We start from the raw sequence: 20,990 nt of genomic DNA, 5'->3' as shown, positions 1-20,990 counted from the left end.
AACTATTCTCAGTTTAATATTTACTCCACCAAAATAGCCCGTGTAAATATTTACTCCCGTGTAATTGCCTCATTCTTGGATTAGAAGTTGGAAAAACGCATAACCAGCTTACTCTTAGATTAGGAGACAGTTGTACTCGAGTAAAATGTTACTCCAGTTTGGTCGAATCCGCCCTTATTTGGACACTACAGTAATACTAATAATAAACGATCCATAACTATTCATACTAGTACGTCTGCCAATGTTTTCCTTACATGAGTATAATTTGTATAAATCTGGGGGCACGGGCGTGCCCCCGCCAAGATGAGCCATATATTCTTATATTTTGTTCCTGTCATTGTAAAAATTTATAGCTAAATTGAATTATAATAAATTATCTTTATGTTATCTACAGCAATGTTTTTTTTTTTTTTCTGAAGTTGAACTTTCTTTTTCTTAAAACTTATGCTATATATATATATACAATAACAAATTATTATAATATACTAACTACTAAAACCTTACCTATAGCAACGTTTTTTTTTTTCATACTTTCGTTTTTCACTTCCTTTATTTTCAGTGCCAAGGTAAAAATACGTGTTAAAAAGTTTTAAAAATTCAGCGATCAAAAACTAAACACGAATCATCAAAACATAATATGACCTCAGCGTCCTATTTTTCATTTCTCCTATATTATCTGACCTAGTTAAAACTTTACAAACATCATTTTTGTAATCATTATTTACGTTTATAATGATGTACATAATTATTTTCTTCCACCCCATCGGCCGAGCATTGGGTGAGTGTATTTTAGTTATTGGAGCAAGAAGGACGCCGCGATGGTTTTGATTTATATTATGTTAAAAATGTTTGTAAAAAACGAATTGAAAATATTTAAAAATGGTTCCAGTTATAATAATAATTATTAATGCATATACAATAACTTGATGTAATTATTTTGATTTCATCCCAAAAAAAACCACACCCGTACAAAATTTACAAAATACAGGATATTATAGTTTTTGTTTTTGTTAATTACTACTGATAAAAATATTTATAATATAGTGAAAACTAAGGTCTTTTTGTCTAGCATATTTGAAAGTCACATCAGCATCAAATGAATAGTAATTATCCCTGCATAATTATCTTTATAGGTAGGAAGTCTAAATAACACGTGTCCCCCGAGTGTGATATATTTGCTGACAAGTTGATGGATATTCTTATAAATAAAATTCTCGTGTCACAATGTTAGTAACCGTACTCCCCCGAAACGGCTTTACTGATTTTTCCAAATTTTATATGCATACGAGCTTTTGCCCGCGGCTTCGCTTGCGTTAAGAAGGATTATATACAAATTTTCATCCCCCTTTTTTGATGCGCAGGTGAGGCGCAGGTAGGTATATATATTTGCATTGATAAGTACATTTGTTGAATAAATTAGTACAACTCGAGACTGACGGTGACCATTATTTGTGCGACGGGATAGCGATGGACGTTGCCATGGTGCCATACTTATTTAGTCACTGCAATAAAATAATATGGCAAAAAACGTTTGCCGGGACAGCTAGTATTATATAAAAGAAAATTGTGTGAAATTCTGCGAGGGAAAGTATGAAAGAGCTTCTACTGTTGTCTATTAGTTAAGTTGTTATTTTAATTGTGTATTATTAATGTGTTAGTTTTAGGTTAAGTAGTTAATGTAATACATAAATAAATAAAAAAAACACAAATATAATATTAATGTAGACGTAGTATCTGCTTGCAACGAAATATTCCCAATATAACATTATACAAACGGGCAATGATATTTTCCGGCAAGCCGACAGCTACTAGTTCACGAAGTTGCCCGCTAGCCTAGTTCTAACTACTCAAATTATTAAGTACACTTGCTATATACAGAATATACATCTGACAACATTTTTAGCAATAGCATTAAGTTTTAGTATATAATTTATTTGTTTTAGTATTATTATTATTATTATTTGTTTTTTTTTAATTTCGTCCCCCTAACATTATCAGGGCTATTTATTTTCTATTTGTCTATACATACAATTTGTCTTAATTAACTTAACTTAACTTATTATATTTTGTACAAAATTTATGATATCCAATATAAATATACGATGTAATTAACACTAGATTTAAATACCAATTCCAATAAAAATACGATAAATGATTCCACTAAAATAAACAATTACAATAAAATACAATTAAAATGTCAAATAATAAAACAACGGCACAAATATAAAACCAAAAGTATAGAGACTATTCTAATATCACAGCTTAAATTTGAACCTAATTATTGTTATCACACAAAATACTACCGTTACGCTTATTTACTACACCCACGATTGTCCTGCAAAAGGCCAGGAAGATATCACACTTTTTACCCCCCAGGATGGATGGCAGATTCTCACCCGTTATCGACGTGCCCAATTTCTGCTCAATATCGTATCTATTGCTAGCAAATTGTTTATGTATTTAGCGTTATAACTATGAAACAATGTATAAAATTTTATACAATATTATATAGGCTTCAAAATACAAATGACTGCAAAGAAAAGCCTATCTATAACTATCTAATTCTAATAGAAGTTGTCAGTTCGCGTAAAAGTATGTCGCGCTAGTACTATAGAAAACAATATTAGGTAACCCACATCTTACACAAAGTTTATTTTATTATAATCAGGGCGAACGAAACGAGCCCTAGTATATCCCACAACCTGAAAACATTTTGTGTTACCCTTTATGGAAAAAGTATCACGCCTATTGATTTGTGCTTTAACATATTAGTAATTTTTAGGGTTCCGTAGCCAAATGGCAAAAAACGGAACCCTTATAGATTCGTCATGTCTGTCTGTCTGTCTGTCTGTCCGTCTGTATGTCACAGCCACTTTTCTCCGAAACTATAAGAGCTATACTATTGAAACTTGGTAAGTTTCAATATATGTATGATGTAGTCTGTGAACCGCATTAAGATTTTGATACAAAAATGGAAAAATTATTAAAAATTTAGGGGTTCCCATAGGTACAACTGAAACAATATTTTTTCATCTAAGCTATGCGTGTGGGGTATCTATGGATAGGTCTTAAAAAATCATATTGAAGTTTCTAAAATATTTTTTTTCTAACCTGAATAGTTTCCGAGAGTGGTAAAATGTGTCCCCCCTCCCCCTCTAACTTCTAAAGTAGGGGTGATAGGTCTAAAAAAAATATATGATATACATTACTACAAAAACTACCAACGAAAATTGGTTTCAACAAGATCTAGCTAGTAGTTTTTTTTTTTTTATACGCCATAAATCATCAGTCAGTCAAGGTGTGACGATGCGAGCCCTCGCAAAGCTCGGCTTTTAGCTAGTTTATTATAATTCCTTTGGTCAGGCCCTATCGCGTTCGTTGGCTAGTAATATTTAAAGTTTAAACATTATTATTATTATCTTTTATTCAGAAAAGCAATACATTTATTTTACATACATTGCAAAAGATTCAAATTAATTATCATTCGGTAGCGCGGTCTCTGTTTCTGTGTGCCTCTTGGCAAAGGCCTCCCCCTCGCCTCCCCCAACAGCTTCCACTCACTTCTCTGACATGCCACTCTTCCACATTTGCCAGACATTTGTACTATTTCATCTTCCCATCTTTTTAGAGGTCTGGCCTTTTTTCTTTTTGTCCCTCTGGGATACCATTTATTAGGGTTATTATTTTCGTCTATTTGTCTGGCTCTCTCAAAACATGTCCGGCCCACAAGTTTAAACATAGCTAACAAATAATAAAAGTAAATCAATCAAAAAATATTTTAAGAGGTTAACTAATGATTATACATTATTTCTATTAATATACACTAGCTATTTGACCGAGCTTTGCTCGGTATTCGATAAAACACCAATAAAATGACATTTTCTAAAAATGATTCTATATGCTAGATCGATTTATCGCCCCCGAAACCCCCTATATACTAAATTTCATGAAAATCGTTGAAGCCGATTCCGAGATTCCAATTATATATATATATATATATATATATATATATATATATATATATATATATATATATATATACAAGAATTGCTCGTATAAAGATATAAGATATAATACATTTTCTATTTACCAGGTCAAATCGAATACTCAGATTGAAAACGAGATCCTTTTCGTTTCACATCCGTTTCTGTTTTGTTACACAACATGGCATTTTATTACCCCAAAATATGTAATATCTTTCATTGAAACAACAACAAAAGGCAAAAAAGTATTTCAATAAAATATATTTCATTCTAAAATCCTTGTTACCGGGTCCTAGATTCTATGAATAAATATATGCCTGAATAAATTGCAATGGAAAATAAATGGAATAAAGGCAGGTTCGTCGGACACTCCGTGTTGACTCTACGGGGTCCGGGCACAGATACAGCAATCGAAGCCTCCGAGCTTCTATGAATAAATAACAGGACATACATGGAAAATGGCAAATGGAATATAAAGGCTACAGAAAATATTAAGTTTTGGTACGAGCATTATATTAAACTACATGACGCCCGCAACATCGTTGCGCTAAAGCTCGTTTATCGCGCGGGCACCGTACATTATTTCGGGATAAAAAGTACCCTATGTCCTTTCCTGGGACTCAAAGTCTCTATACAAATCACTCACCTCTGAATACAAAATTTCAGAATCGGTTAAGCTGTTTGGGCGTAAGGAGATAACAGACAGACATGCACACTTTCGCATTTGTAATATTATATTAGCATGGATAACTTAGCGAAAATCTTTAAAAATATTGGCTGGCATCTAGACACGCGGTATCGTGTCAAGCCAAGTTCAAGTATTTATTTTAACTAGCGAAACGCTATGCATGAGTGTAAAGAGTATAAATATGGCTTGAGTGCAATGCTGGTGCCAAATGTAGTTTTTTTTATTACTATATCCGCTATTCGCCCATATCCACAGGGTCACAGGGGACATGACCCCCCCCCCCCCCCCCCCCCCCAAAATCTAAGGTCAAATTGCGTCCGACCTTAGACAGCTGTCAACCCAGAACCGTCCGAGGGCGCAGATAAAAAAAATATATTAGTGTAGTGAGTGACCGCCCCCCCCCCCCCAAATTTCAGGCTGCGACCGCGCCTGCCTTCCTCTTGAATCTTTTACCCTCTAAAACCGATGGAAAACCGTTGCGTAATTTTGAAGACTTAAGGATTACGTAGAGACATAAAGTGGCAAGCGATTTCGTCTTATGTACTAATAATCAGATATAGAGGGTATTGCACAAACAAAAACTGATGAGTAATCATCATCTTATATCTTTAAACGAGCAATTCTTGTATATATATATATTATATAATTTTGCACAGTTATATTAGTTTATATGGTGAAGAAGTGCATCGAGCTAATACTATTTTGAAATTATGCTTTTATCGTACATTTTTTAACAAATAAAACATTACGCACACTACAACACACACACATGAGAAATGACAGATTTTTGAGTGACAAGCCTATACATACGAATTATACTCTTTTATTTATGAATTATGGTTGAAGTCTGTTGACAACAAGTTGACAAATTGAAAATAGATTATAGTTTTTTTATTGAATCTAAGATACTAGACAATGCTTTCACGGCCAGTCTGAGATCAGCTGAGTCCCAGAGACAAGAGTTGAAAAAAAAATATGATAAAGTCAATATTTTTTACAAAATATAGGTAGTAGTATTAATGTCGTTGACACTAAGGTCGAATTTCGACCATTGGGCGATCTCTAGTTAAAAAAATGCTTACAGCTTTCTACCTCTATATTACACAGTAGTAGAATTAGTTAAAATAATTTGCTGTTTGCGTTCCAATATCTTTGATATCGCTTTTGATACCGGGTAAGTGGAATATGAACAATCAGCCAGGCGGATTCAGACGTATTAGTGTAATTGGAAGGCCAGTGTCTACGCCATTACACGTTAAGCGAACCATTTAGCCCAAATTCTCCACGAATTACGTTTAGCTACAAAGCTTTGGGCCGAGCTCACGATATGCTACGTAGCCATGTGCATGCAATGCATAGCCAGGTGTGTAGGACTATACAAGATTTTCTACATAGCTTCGAGCATAGCGCGCTACGCGATAGGCTAAGACTTGGTTCACACGGCATCATTCTGCACGTTTTTTGCACTATACGTCTTAACATTCATACATCGCAGTACAATCTGCAATATAATATAATGTACACTAGCTATTTGACCGAGCTTTGCTCGGTATTCAATAAAAAACATATTAAATGACATTTTCTAAAATTGATTCCTAGCTAGATCGATTTATCGCCCCCGAAACCCCTTATATACTAAATTTCATGAAAATCGTTGGAGCCGATTCCGAGATTCCAATTATATATATTATATATATACAAGAATTGCTCGTTTAAAGATATAAGATTGTATGCGCCACTGTTTATTCGTTAAGACGTATACTGCAAGAAAACGTGCAGGAAACGTGCAGGATTGTGCCGGGTGAACCTAACCTAAGGCTCGATTAATATGCGTCCTTCCGAACGCGTAGTTTGGCGGCTATACCGCGAGATAACAAGCAAAAACAATCCTATGTATGTAGAGTCTACATGATACATCTACACGATAATATGCTACGTACACAAATCCACTCGCTACATTATAAACTACGTTGCCATAATATGCGTAGGGCGCTACATTATATGTAATATATGCCACTTCTTACATAAAAGATCTCAACTGATTTTATATAGTAAAACTAGATGACGCCCGCAACTCCGTTGCGCCAAAATTCATTTATCGCGCGGGAACCTTACGTTTTTCCGGGATAAAAAGTATCCTATGTCCTTTCTCGGGACTCAAAATATCTCCATGCCAAATTTCAGCAAAATCAGTTCAGCGGTTTGAGCGTGAAGAGGTAACAGAGAGACAGACAGATAGACAGACACACTTTCGCATTTATAATATTAGTATGGATATGGATGATTAACTCGCTGAAGTCAACACAAAAACAATATAAACACAAGTGTTAGCAATAAAGAGTGTACAGAAAGAATTAAAAGGCTGAATGTTAAATGGTAAGTAGGTCACAACTCGGGCAGTTTGCCCAGCGAAGTTGCGCCGGACAGGTATCAGCAAACATTAAACAGACAAATTCCTGGGCAATACACATGCCGTGAACAAATATTGCCACGGAACTATGTAAATGATTATTATTTGGTGAGGGTAACGCACATATTTGAAGTTGCTCGTAATTGGACTATTTGTAACATAGTATCAACAAAATTTATTTGACCAGTTTTCTAATATTCTATGTATTTTACGTATGCTAACTAAATTAAAAGTTGAAAATGATCATAGGTATACAATTATAATTGTTTCGGTCTGCTAATACTAGATATTCCATTGGCATGTGCTACCGCATGCTACGATAAAAACTGTTATGTGCTACGACACGCTAAGTTAGACATAGGTATGTGCTACACCACGCTACGCTACAATAGGCTATGTGCTACGCCACGCTACGTTAGACATAGCAATATGCGACCCCAGGCCACGCTACGCAAGACATCGTTATGTGCTACGTCGCGCTTCGCTAGACATGGCTATGTGCTACGCTATACATGGCTATGTGCTACGCAACGCTATGCAACACACGGATTCGTGCTTACCATGTTCTGCGCCACGCTACGCTGTACATGGCTTGTGCTACGGCCTACGCCACACTACGCTACACATCGTTTTATATGCTACACTGTACTTCGCTAGACATGGCGATGTGCTACGCAACGCTATGCAACACACGGATTCGTGCTTACGTGCTGCACCACGTTACGCTTCACATGACCATGTTCTACGCCACGCTACGCTGTACATGGCTTGTGCTACGGCCTACGCCACACTACGCTACACATCGTTTTATATGCTACACTGTACTTCGCTAGACATGGCGATGTGCGACGCCTCGCTACGCTTCACATGGCTTGTGTTACGGCACTAATTTTAAGTGCTACGCCATGCTACATAATATTACTAAGTACGAAAATTTGATTTTATGTTTTTTTTATTTATTTATAAGTAATTTCTTATTTTACGAGATTAAAGTGATTTGCCATTAAAGAAATTGATTAATAGACAGATGACTGATCACGTTGTTTGGTCAGGTTCATAATATTATAAACAAGCATAGAGCTAAGCGTAACTACTGAGAAATAATATACAAGTTACGAATTATTTTAAACATCCTAGAAACAACTTTTGAATCAGAAGGGAATCCAGGTCACGACCATATTTCATCTAAAGGAATGTAATATTCATCCTTAGTTACACACTTCAAAGGTGTATAGCGGACTATAATCCGTCTTCGTGCAAAATTCACCAGGCAGTAATGCAATCTCGATGGAAAGCTATAATATTCATCGCGAGTTCTGTACTTCAAGTTGTGAAGGTACTCAGGTGATTCGATTACAATTTTATGCATTCTAGATGTTTTGCAAATACGTGGTGACAAAACTTGTTTTTCGCGCGGGATCCACCCATTTAATGGGATAAAAACTATCCAACTTTTTTGTAGAATAGTATAGTAGCTTCTTACTAAATTTTATTGAAATCGGTTCACCGGCTTAAGCATGCAGAGGCAACAGCAACAAAATAGAACGAAATATTTACATTATTTTTATGAATTCACTAAAAATGCTATTCTCCCTAAAGTAAATCAGACTTTTGCTATTCGTATTTAAATACCAGACACTAGTTTTAACAATGAATGAACAAGGCTATTTTGAATTACCGCGGCGGCCATATTTGTTTCGAACACCTGATCAGCAAAACCGGGAATATTTATTCACTACAAATAGAATGGATTACAAAATATTATGTTGTTGTTAGAGTAGAAGCATTAAAGTCTTAATTAAGGTTAGAGAACATCCAGCCACCGAAACCCAACATATAACTCACCGGTTACTCCACAGAACGCTATAGTACCTAAAATAACAAGTTCAGAAATTAAATAAAAATGCATAATACTCTTTGTAGACGATATACAAAAAACAAGTTGTAACAAAAGTAAGTGATAATACTTCACGTACACACCCTAAAGTATTATCACTCAGTTTTGTTACACCCTTTATAAGTAAGAACTCAAAGGGATTATAGTGTCATGGTACACCGTGACACATCGAGAGAAAAGATTGATATTATTACACTATACTTATAAGTTATAGCTTATTTTTCCTAAAAGTTTTATTATATGCATTGTTACCAACAAAAAAATGCATTTAATAAAACTAAATTTGTTAACAAATAAAGTGCAACGCGTCGTATTTGGTCGTCAGTTTGCGCCAACGCTAATTCATTAAAGAATATAAAAACACAATTCAATAAGCCTCGTTATTTCATCTCCAATCATCAATCTCCAAATTACCTCCACTCGAACATTATTCACAAAATAATAAACAAAAATACGGAAAAAATATTGTGAATTCAGAGAAAGCTTTTATTAATTAACGTTGAAATTTGAAGAGATCTATCCGCATCTATTAATATTTTATTCAGTTACAAACAGGGGGAGGAACGAATTATGTCTCATTCTTTTATTATGAGTTAGGAAAATGTGCCGCAAGAATCGTCTGCTACGAGAAGCATGTGCTATAAACATCATCCACTACGAGCAGCATGTGCTATAAACATCATCCACTACGAGAAGCATGTGCTATAAACATCATCCACTACGAGAAGCATGTGCTATAAACATCATCCACTACGAGAAGCGTGTGCTATAAACATCATACACTACGAGAAGCTTGTGCTATAAACATCATCCACTACGAGAAGCATGTGCTATAAACATCATCCACTACGAGAAGCATGTGCTATAAACATCATCCACTACGAGAAGCATGTGCTATAAACGTCATCCACTACGAGAAGCATGTGCTATAAACATCATCCACTACGAGAAGCATGTGTTATAAACATCATCTACTACGAGAAGCATGTGCTATAAACATCATCCACTACGAGAAGCATGTGCTATAAACATCATCCACTACGAGAAGCATGTGCTATAAACGTCATCCACTACGAGAAGCATGTGCTATAAACATCATCCACTACGAGAAGCATGTGTTATAAACATCATCTACTACGAGAAGCATGTACTATAAACATCGTCTACTACGAAAACATGTGCTACGTTATGTTTGCTACGAAAATGGTTTGCTACGAGAAACAATATGTGCTACGGATATCGTCTGCTACGAGAAACATGTGCTACATACACCATCTGCTACGAGCAAGAAGTGCTACGAATATCGTCTGCTACAAGAAACTGTCCTGAGACTGGGTGGCTCGATGGTCCAGTCATATACATTTTTTTTATTAAATAAGGGGGCAAACGAGCAAACGGGTCACCTGATGGTAAGCAACTACCGTCGCCCATGGACACTTGCAACATCAGAAGAGCTGCAGGTGCGTTGCCGGCTTTTTAAGAGGGAATACGCTCTTTTCTTGAAGGTTTGCTGGTCGTATAGGTCCGGAAATACTGCTGGTGACAGTTCGTTCCAGAGTTTTACAGTGCGCGGCAGAAAGTTACGCGATAAACGTACATACATAAGTATTGCTAGCTTTATATAATTCAAATGTGGATACCAGTGTGGCGCGGCTGGTAGCACCGCCATGGCTTCCTAATATAGCCCTTACAATCGTTGTCTAGTCTACTAAGTCATTCTAAAACGTAATGGGATCGGTATGCGGTGACCTTTTACATTATTCATGTGCAAATATCTTCAGAAACCAATTATGTACCTATGTATTATGTATGAAATCATAAACGATATATGAGTGATGTACGCTGGATTGCGAAATTTGAATATAAATCATTTAAGAATTTAAGGACCATCAGAGAAATGAATTATTTATCTAAGAAAGAAAATTATTATAAACAACGGTGCAGGCATACATTTTTGCCGCGTGGTAGAAAGGGACGGGGTTATTACTTCTACTAGGAGTCTAGTTTCCCTCCGTCTTACGAATTTTCGATCAAATCACGTGTCCTGTCGTGAGTTTAACATTTTGTCACTATACCAAAAAAGTACACAACGCCTCTTAAGAAGTTTTACTTCAAAAATATAATAAGGGAGTCAACATAGCTGGTATTCATCTTAGTCGCGTTATAATCACTTACCGCTGCCTACTCTAGTAGGGCCTGTTTTACCACTTTCTGATAAAGTGCCGTATTCGGCAACTATTCACAACTTTTTGACAGATTCTTCATATATCTGTCAATTTAATTGGTGGATAGCCTATTCATCACTTATCAGGAAGTGGTGAAAAGGGGCCCTTAGACTCTAATTTTTGCGAGATCACGCCGCTATATAAATAAATCGTTACATACATGATACAATTGCTTGTTATCTCGTTGTGTAGCGGTCAAACCGCTCTGTCGCATGGAAGCATTCTACCTGCTATAGCCTATACGTACCACATCTCACCCACTTTTAGTGATACTGATTGCAGATTATAATAAGAGTAAATATACACTCGGGGACTGCCTCGGTCAAACTATTAGTATCGAGTCTACACGCATACATCTAGTCGCACGCACACAAACGCCGTGCCGAAGTCTGCCAAATTAAAACGACGTTAGACGGTGCACGGCTTTCAACGCCGCTGTACTGGTCGGAGTGGGGAGTGCTAAGTTTTTTCGTCATGGAATTTCTTGTTATTTTTTATGAAATAAGGGGGCAAACGGGCAAACGCGTCACCTGATGGAAAGCAAGTTCCGTCGCCCATGGACCCTCGCAGCATCAGAAGAGCTGCAGGTGCGTTGCCGGCCTTTTAAGAGGGAATAGGGTAATAAGGGAGGGTAAAGAAGGGAATAGGGGAGGGTAGGGAAGGAAATAGGAGAGGGTAGGTAAGGGAAGGAAATAGGAGAGGGTAGGTAAGGGAAAAGGGTAGGGGATTGGGCCTCCGGTAAACTCACTCACTCGGCGAAACACAGCGCAAGCACTAATTCACGCCGGTTTTCTGTGAGCCCATGGTATTTCTCCGGTTGAGCTGGCCCATTCGTACCAAAGCATTGCTCTCCCACGTCAAAATGATTCGGTCGCCGCGCTCAAAGCACGCGATAAAAGCTAGCAGATACTTTATGTGCAAACAGTCTAAATACTAGCACAGGCGTCATTAGGCGGAGTGTACACGATCAATATGCTAAGCAGCTGTCGCCGACACGTCCCGGACTAAGACGACGTATTCATGTGCTTACTCCATCATGAGTCATGACTTATCATTGGGACACAGAAACTTAGTAGCCAAATTGAGCTTTATTTACTACGCAATAAATGCTATTGAATTCGCGTCATCACTTCATGGCATTGGGACACTGAAGCGTAATAGCCAAATTGTTCACTACAAAATACGTGTTATATTTGTGCAACTGAGATAAACTTTATGCAGGACGCAAGTATTATTCTGCTCTCTTAGGGTGAAGCCAAACGAGCGTAATTTTGTGAGTCGTGAGTCGCAGAATTTCTACCGGGTATATTTTCATACAAATCATGACTCACAAAATTACGCTCGTGTGAATCAAACAGGACTTTTGTATGAAACTGAATGCAGCAGAATTTCTGCCAGCCGAAATTCTGCAACTCACAACTCACAAGTTACGCTCGTTTGGCTTCACCCTTAAGTTATCAGAAATCACGTTTATGTGTGCGTACACCGAATGTAAAGGATCTATAGTGCGACCAGCTTAAGCGCGACCTTCGTGGCATACTAAACGTATGCTACGAGAGTCACGCTTTAAGTGGTCACTGTATAGTATGAAGACGTATAATATCTTGTTTTTTGTCTTTATGGATTCTCAAATAAAGTAAAAGAAAACCTAACCGATGAAACTTGCTTAGCATTGCCATTTTTGCACACACACACAACTTCTTGTGTAATTACGCCGTAACGGTCGTTGCTGGTGTTCAAATACTATGTGGCGAATAAAAAGTTATAAAGTTTATGAGTAACGTTTGTAAATGTTGTACTATTGACAGAGAAATCGATTAATCGACAGAATTCTTGAATTATTTCAACCTAAATTTACCAAACTATATTCATATGTTTCAACCAAATTCGACTAATTCAACCAAACTCGGATATACTCGCTTATAATGCGGCGCGCATAACGTATTCGATTTTCTTTGATCGCCCCTCACAAAGGCTGTTTGACATTACGTTGCCATTTCAAAAGATTCCCAACATGTGACGTAAAAGTTATTTCCGCCCTGATTAATTCCCATTCCGTAAGGCCTTATTTAACGCGTAACTTGAATGTACCAGAAACTTTTTATGGTTGGCATTTTTCATGCAATTCAAATTTCAAAATATGTTATGGACAGAAAAAGTTAATCTTAAATTATATTAAAATTAGAACGAATACGTGATAATCGAATATTGAATGTATTTGAATTCGAGTCACATAATAAGGATTACTTCATAATCATCATTTCGAATGTTGTAATAAAATATTATTACTTTTACGCGTCGAGGCCGTGCATTCTTTCGTGTTAAAAACGATTCTTAATCCATATGCGGGACTCACAGATTTTCTACACCATAATTTCACACCAATCGATTGAACATAAAAATGTAACACACACACATTCATAACAATAGTACAGATTTGTTGTAAGTGCTTACTAGTCTCCAAGTTACCTAAAAGTTCATTAAAAACTGAATCAGCACTTCGCGGCGTGCGGCGAAACTGACAGATTTACTGCCGGGCACACCACACGTTTTTCACTGCACCAGAATTGTTCACCTCAGCTCTTTTTGTTACTATCTCTCGAATTAAATCTCTATTAAGTTTCGAGAGAATCTTTTGACAATTGTAACTTGAGTGGTAGTATTTTTGTCGCACATAGTATTCGATATAATATCTCACTAGCTGTTTGACCGAGCGATCGGTATCCGATGTGGTAAATGACATTTTCTAGAAATGATTCCCAGCTAGATCGATTTATCGCTCTCGAAACCCTCTATATACTAAATTTCATGAAAATCGTTGGAGCCGATTTCGAGATTTCAATTATATATACGAGCAATTCTTGTATATATATATATATATATATATATATATATATATACAAGAATTGCTCGTTTAAAGATATAAGATTCAATTAAGATTTACACTAATATTATAAACTAAATGACGCCCGCAACTGTGTTGCACCAAAAGTCGTTTATCGCGCGGGAATCGTACATTTTTCCGACATAGAAAGTATCCAACGTCCTTTTTCGGGACTCAAGGAATTTCCATATAAAATTTCTGCAAAATAGGTTCAGATTTGGGCGTGAAGGAGTAACAGATAGACAGACACATTTTCGCATTTATAAAATTAGTATGGATGCAAAAGTCAGGCGTATCAAACTTCAATTAACAACGCTCTTTTAAAAACTTAGAAATTGGGAACTAGTTTATTTTACATACCGATATCATAAAAATGTAATCTTCTCTAAATATATAAAATTCCCGTGTCACAATGTTAGATAGCGTACTCCTCCAAAACGGCTTAACTGATTTTAACTAAATTTTATATGCATATTCAGTGGGTCTGAGAATTGGCTACTGGGTACTTTTTATAATGATAAGTGCATTTGTTGAATAAATAATAGTAAATTATTACAACTCGAGACTGACGGCGACCATTGTTTGTGCGACGGGATAGCGATGGACGTTGCCATGGTGACATACTTATTTAGTCACTTTAATAAAATAATATGGGCGAAATACTTAATATATGGCAAAGAAACGTTTGCCGGGACAGCTAGTATTCTATAAATCTTTTTTTATACTTAGTAGAGGAAGCGGGTAAAATCTAAGCGAATTCTTGTTGAGATGTTTGGGTTAATACCCTAAGTATTTGACAGCTCCAAAACGGTGACATCTCAGTTGATTTGGGTTCGTTTCTTACTCCATCCGCCCTGTCTCTTATTTTGAATCTGTTTCTTTGGCGTGATGGAAATTTGGCTTAACGTTAATCCAAGTATTACTTTAAGAATTAAACATTTAGTTTATAAGTAAGTGAAATAAATATATATAAACATAATGATGAAATACCTATCAAAATATAATTAATTATTTTAAAAATAAATAAATATAAATATATGGACGTTAAGTGATGCACTTCGAAATCTAACGATTACTTTTCTTGAATTAAATAAAGAGTTTGACAAAAATGTGACGAACTTACTGATAACATTTTTATTGTGTGCTACCGATAGATATGTTTATAAGCACTTTTATTACTGAGCAAGACGAGAAAATAGACCTTCTAAATCTATTAGGATACTTCCTAAGCAGAAGCTGATGAATAATGGCCTATGTTTCCTCAATGCAAAATATGATATGATATAATATAATATAATTTTTTCACTTTTGTATGGGCAAGGGCCCGAGCGTCACGAGTTTCCCCATACAAAAGTGAAAAAAATTTTTGGTCTTTCAGCGCTGCTACTTTCACAGTGACCTCTCTACAGGGAACACGTACACATCCTAAATTATTATCACTTGTTTTTGTTACACCCTGTATATCAGCTTATTATTTTTTTGGCTCATTAGCAATTTCAATGGAAACAAATATTAATGATTTTTTTATAAGTATAGTTTTCTAAAGTGCCTTAACAATTGCAATATAATAAACATGACAACAATTATTATTAAGTGAAATATTTGTATCGCTTAAAACTGTATGAACACAAAATGTTTATGGAGCAGAGAGACGATCGATCATCATTGTATAGCTATTTGATTAATCCCTGGCCATTTAAAAACGCCTCGTAATCCCACAAATTATTACCCCGTCGAGTTACAACGTTTACACGATAAATGAAGCATTTTGCAATTTATGATTATAATACACTTTTGTATATTTTTATGTAAAATAAGGGGGCAAACGAGCAAACGGATCACCTGATGGAAAGCAACTACCGTCGCCAATAAACACTCGCGATATCAGAAGAGCTGCAGGTGCGTTACCGGCCTTTTGAGAGGTTTAATAGGATCTCTTCTTGAAGGTAAGCAGGTCATATTGGTCCGGAAATACTGCTGGTGACAGTTAATCTTATATATAAAAATGGATTTCCAAATGTGTTAGTCGCGCTAAAACTCGTTAACGGCTGAACGGATTGGGCTGATTTTAGTCTTAAAATATTCGTAGAAGTCCAGGGAAGGTTTTAAAGTGACACGAAGTTCACCGGGACAGCTAGTTTATATTAAATAAGTTATCTTAGTTAGCCTTCCGTATTTTGGAGTGCGTCCGGCAAATCTATATCAATCGAAAAGAATGTTTGTTAGTCTCGCTAAAACTCGCAAACGGCTGAACCGATTTAGGTACTTTTAGTCTATAACAATTCCTGGAAGTCCAGGGAAGGTTTATTCGGTGAGAAAATTTAGGATTTAAGAGTTGTGAAGTTCACGGGTCATCTAGTCTAGTCAGTAATAGTCATTATGTTCACAGATCGAATAAAAATCAAAATAGCGCTACATTTTTAGTTACAATGGCTGTTGTGAAATTCATAGTACTTGCTTGTTTATTAAATGCATTACTATAAACGTCGATTTTTCACCGGAAAGACTCAAACTCAACTCAAACTCAAAATTTTTCATTCAGTTTTTTTTTTTCTAATATTCTCTGAACGAAGACTTCGATTAAGTTTGATCACAGACTTACTTTCGATGTGTCTGTAAAGGTGCCTCTTCACAATTGACCATGCTGGTCCACTACAAGCCATCGCCATTGTGTAGACGGGGTAGTGGTGTATGATGGCGGACGATTGTGTACTGGCTACTTTACGGTCATATTCGTCTATGTAGTAGTTAAAGCAGATGTCTACAGCTACTGCATAAAGTGTCTACATAGAGGCCGCATCCATACTGTCCATACTTAATATCCATACTAATATTATTAATGCGAAAGTGTGTCTGTCTGTCTGTAGATCTGTTACCTCCTCACGCCCAAACCGCTGGACCGATTTTGCTGAAATTCGGTATAGAGATACTTTGAGTCCCGGAAAAGGACATAGGATACTTTTTATCCCGGAAAAATGTACGTTTCCTGCACGATAAACGAATTTTAGAGCAACGGAGCTGTGAGCGTCATCTATTTACATAAATTAAAGTATACAATATCATAGTTAATGACTCAGAGGTAGTATTATTGAGTGTCATCCGAAGGGCTTCAAATGCCAAGGCCTGCTGCAGCCCTAATGGATCTATTGTGATTCCTTCGAACTTCACTGCTCTATAAAAGGGTGTATTTACTATAAATATACCCTTTTATCAAACAACGAAAATATGGATATGGATACATGAAGTCCCAAAAAATTACTTTTTCTTTTCGTTGGACCTTACTATCTCCCTACTGGGTTTAAAGTTCTCTCCCTAAAAAGGGATAGTTTTGATTTGGTAAAAATGTACGATTCCTTTAGCTTTCGGTGCAACAGCTTTTTGACGTGGGAGGGCCATGCTTCGGCAGGAATGGGCCGGCTCGACCGGAGAAATACCACGTCCTCATAGAAAACCGGCGTGAAACAGCGCTTCCGCTGTGTTTCGCCGAGTGAGTGAGTTTACCGGAGGCCCAATCCCCTACCCTTTTCCCTTCCCTACCCTCCCCCATTCCCTTCCGTACCCTCCCCTATTCTCTCCCCTATATGCTATTCCCTTCCCTACCCTCCCCTATTATCCCTTAAAAGGCCGGCAACGCACCTGCAGCTCTTCTGATGCTGCGAGTGTCCATGGGCGAAGGAAGTTGCTTTCCATCAGGTGACCCGTTTGCTCGTTTGCCCCCTTATTTCATTAAAAAAAAAACTTTGTATCATCTATGCATGGTATCTGTGGATTTTTTACTAAAGTTTATGCGCTTTTGATTGGCCAACATCAAAATATTAATTGGGACTTTGGGACCTTGGGACTTTGCCATTTCTTTACGACGCCCCTCAACCCACCCCCAAAAATGCTTTATAATTTTAAAATCAAGTTGATCGCGGGTACCGTACATTTTACAACCGAACTCAAACCGTACTCCTAAGTATCCCAATACTTTTCAGCAAAATCGGTTCAGCGGTTTGGGCGTGAGGAGGTAACAGACAGACAGACAGAATATAGACAAACTCGCATTTACAATATTAAAGTATGGGTCAACGACGCTGTTGAATAGGTAAGTCCTGTATTTAAATAAAAATAAAATAAATAATAAAAATCGGCCAAGTGCGAGTCGGACTCGCGCACGAAGGGTTCCGTACTGATACAGAGCAAAAATAGGCTACAAATTGTGTTTTTGTATGGGAGCCCTCCTTAATTTTTTTTATTTTATTTTAAAATTATTACTTATTAAATATTAAAGTACACATAATATAACAAAATAATGTGTGAAAAATTCAAGTCTTGCCATTATTGATTGATTGACGAGCGAAAAAGGCCGAAAAATTCACGTTTGTTGTATGGGATTAAATAATCAATTTATTTTGTTTTCAGTATTTATTGTTCTAGCGGAAACAGATATACACAATCTATGAAAATTTTAGAAGTCTAGCTATAGCGGTTCCTGAGATATAGCCTGGAGATAGACAGACGGACAGACATCGAAGTCTTAGTGATAGGGTCCCGTTTTTACCCTTTGGGTACGGAACCCTAAAAACGCAATAATTATGTTTTTTATCCAAGACCTCCTAATATAATATTATTACATTTTTATGTACCGCACGTAGAACATCACTAAAATAAAACAACGAAACTTGGCTCAGGACGTGTTACAATTCACGAAAACAATTTTCCGATCGAAAGGCGTTGTAAAGTAAAATGTGGAAGACAAAGTATCTGTTTAAAGTCTGGAGGCGTGCCAAAAGGCATATATGTCCACGTGTCCCTATGGCATACTACATGGAGAATGATTGAGTATGGCGAGGACTTCAAAACAGACGGCGCTTTTAATATACTATCATACGAGATTTATACTCGCGCCTCGTGACTCAGCTCGCGGCGCGTCTCGCAGCTCGCGTCGAAGCGCGAGTGTAAACACAAAGCTCGCGTCCCCCTCGAGCTCCTTTGGAAATCGCTCCCGACGCGAGCCCTGCGAGCCGCGAGACGAGCCGCGAGACGAGCCGCGAGCTCGAGTTTACACTCAGGGCTCGCGGCGCGTCTCGCGGTTCGCCTCGTGGCTCGCGCGCGAGTGTAAATCGAGTATCAGAGAAGTTGATTCCTAGGCAGTTGACAGACCAACGTCATTTGGTCAGATCATGTCAATTCAATGTTAACTGTGAGCTGTCGGCTGGGTTTGACGTAACGCGACCAAACTACGTAGGTCCCCCATCTGCCTAGGAATCTACTTCTCTGATAGTACCTACTATCAGAGAAGTAGAAAGACAAGTAAAAACTTTTATATTTGTTTAAAATATGATTTAAAGATGTCTTATTCAATCAGGATTATAGACGGACATAAGAAACCTCAATCCTGATCAATCCTTACACTTTTGTGACTCACAAAATGTCATTAAGTTCGCCTCGCCTTTGATTTCCTATTTCACTTTGACTAAAATTGTACAAACAAAAGAAATAATATAATAAAGAGGTGAATAATGAATCAAAAGAAAGTAAAATATAAATGTTACGTGAGTCATAAATCCAATATTATGAATGCGAAAGTGTGCCTGTCTGTTTGTTATATCTTCATGCCGAAACCACTAAACCGGCCTTGTTCAACATTTTGTATGTACCATCGAGGAAATTGATTCCTAGGCATTTGACAGACCAACGTCATTTGGTCGGATCATGTCAATTCAATGTTAATGTCACAATTAATATTGAATTGACATATTCGACCAAATAACGTTGGTCTGTCAATTGCATAGGAATCAACTTCCTCGATGGTAAATTGTACATTGGACATACTTTTTATCCCGGAAAATGTATGGTTCCCGAACTATAAACTGATTTTTTTTTAATGAAATGAGGGGGCAAACGAACAAACGGGTCACCTGGTGGAAAGCATTAAGTAACTTCCGTCGCCCATGGACACTCGCAGCATCAGAGTATAGTATAGAGAATAGGGTAATAGGGGAGGATAGGGATGGGAAGGGAAGGGAATAGAGGAGGGTAAGGAAGGGAATAGGGTAGAGGATTTGGCCTCCGGTAAACTCACTCACTCGGCTCACTCTCAAACACTGCGCAAGCGCTGTTTCACGCCGGTTTTCTGTGAGAACGTGGTATTTCTCCCGTCGAGCCGGCCCATTCGTGCCGAAGCATGGCTCTCCCACGTCTAATTCGTTTGTAGGCGTCATCTAGCTTTAAATATTACATTAGTAGCAGAACCAAATATGTACATTATAAGTAATATTAAAATTTTGATTATTACAGATTACCATCGTGTTAATTGTAACGATTTGATTAATTTAATCGCGTGTTAAAATAAGTGTTATTACATGCAATTAATTTTCATTCAAATCAAAATTAAAGCATTATCTTAATTATTGTTTTATAATATACAAACTTGAATATTAAATTATTTATTTCGGCTGTTATTATTCGTGTAAAATAAGCAATTGGTATATCGTTTATCGTAAACTTTACAACGTTATTCACCTCTGGACGATTTTAACTTTTAAGTTTGTAATATTATATTATGATTCTAATATTATACATATTGTAAGTGCCAAGTAGGTAACTATCTATATGAATATTTATTAGTCTCGCTAAAACTTGAGAACGACTAAACCGATTTGGGTAATTTTAGTCTTGAAATATTCGTGGAAATCCAGGTAAGGTTATATTAGATTATAATATAAGGTAATCTAGTAAATGCTTGGATCTGGTCATATGAATAATCACAGGGAATCATTTAAAAGATGTTTAAAAGTATATTATGCTTACTTGTAGCAGTTATAGCTGACTGATTGACAGCTCATTTTTTATATTATTTTTTAACGCTTGTGGGATTATAGATGGCGACTTCAAAGAAAGATCTTCTTACCGAGTATA

At 36.7% G+C, this 20,990-nt stretch overlaps 1 protein-coding gene across 8 annotated transcripts in view; it reads right to left on the bottom strand.

Annotated features, from left to right (window-relative positions):
- The window catches only part of LOC121737157 (potassium/sodium hyperpolarization-activated cyclic nucleotide-gated channel 2), a 301,993-nt gene that overhangs the window by 206,254 nt on the left and 74,749 nt on the right, over positions 1-20,990 (bottom strand). For 7 of the 8 annotated variants that reach the window (XM_042128732.1, XM_042128734.1, XM_042128738.1 and 4 more), the window contains exon 3: positions 8,927-8,953. The exons of the other annotated variant lie outside the window; for it this stretch is intronic. In XM_042128732.1, coding sequence (XP_041984666.1) covers positions 8,927-8,953 — 27 coding nt within the window. The remainder of the gene's footprint in view (positions 1-8,926; positions 8,954-20,990) is intronic. 8 annotated transcript variants of the gene reach the window in all.

This window comes from Aricia agestis, chromosome 20 (genome assembly GCF_905147365.1).
Source record: "Aricia agestis chromosome 20, ilAriAges1.1, whole genome shotgun sequence".
In the NCBI taxonomy this organism is placed as follows: Eukaryota; Metazoa; Arthropoda; class Insecta; order Lepidoptera; family Lycaenidae; genus Aricia; species Aricia agestis.
This window is presented reverse-complemented; position numbering and strand designations above follow the sequence as displayed.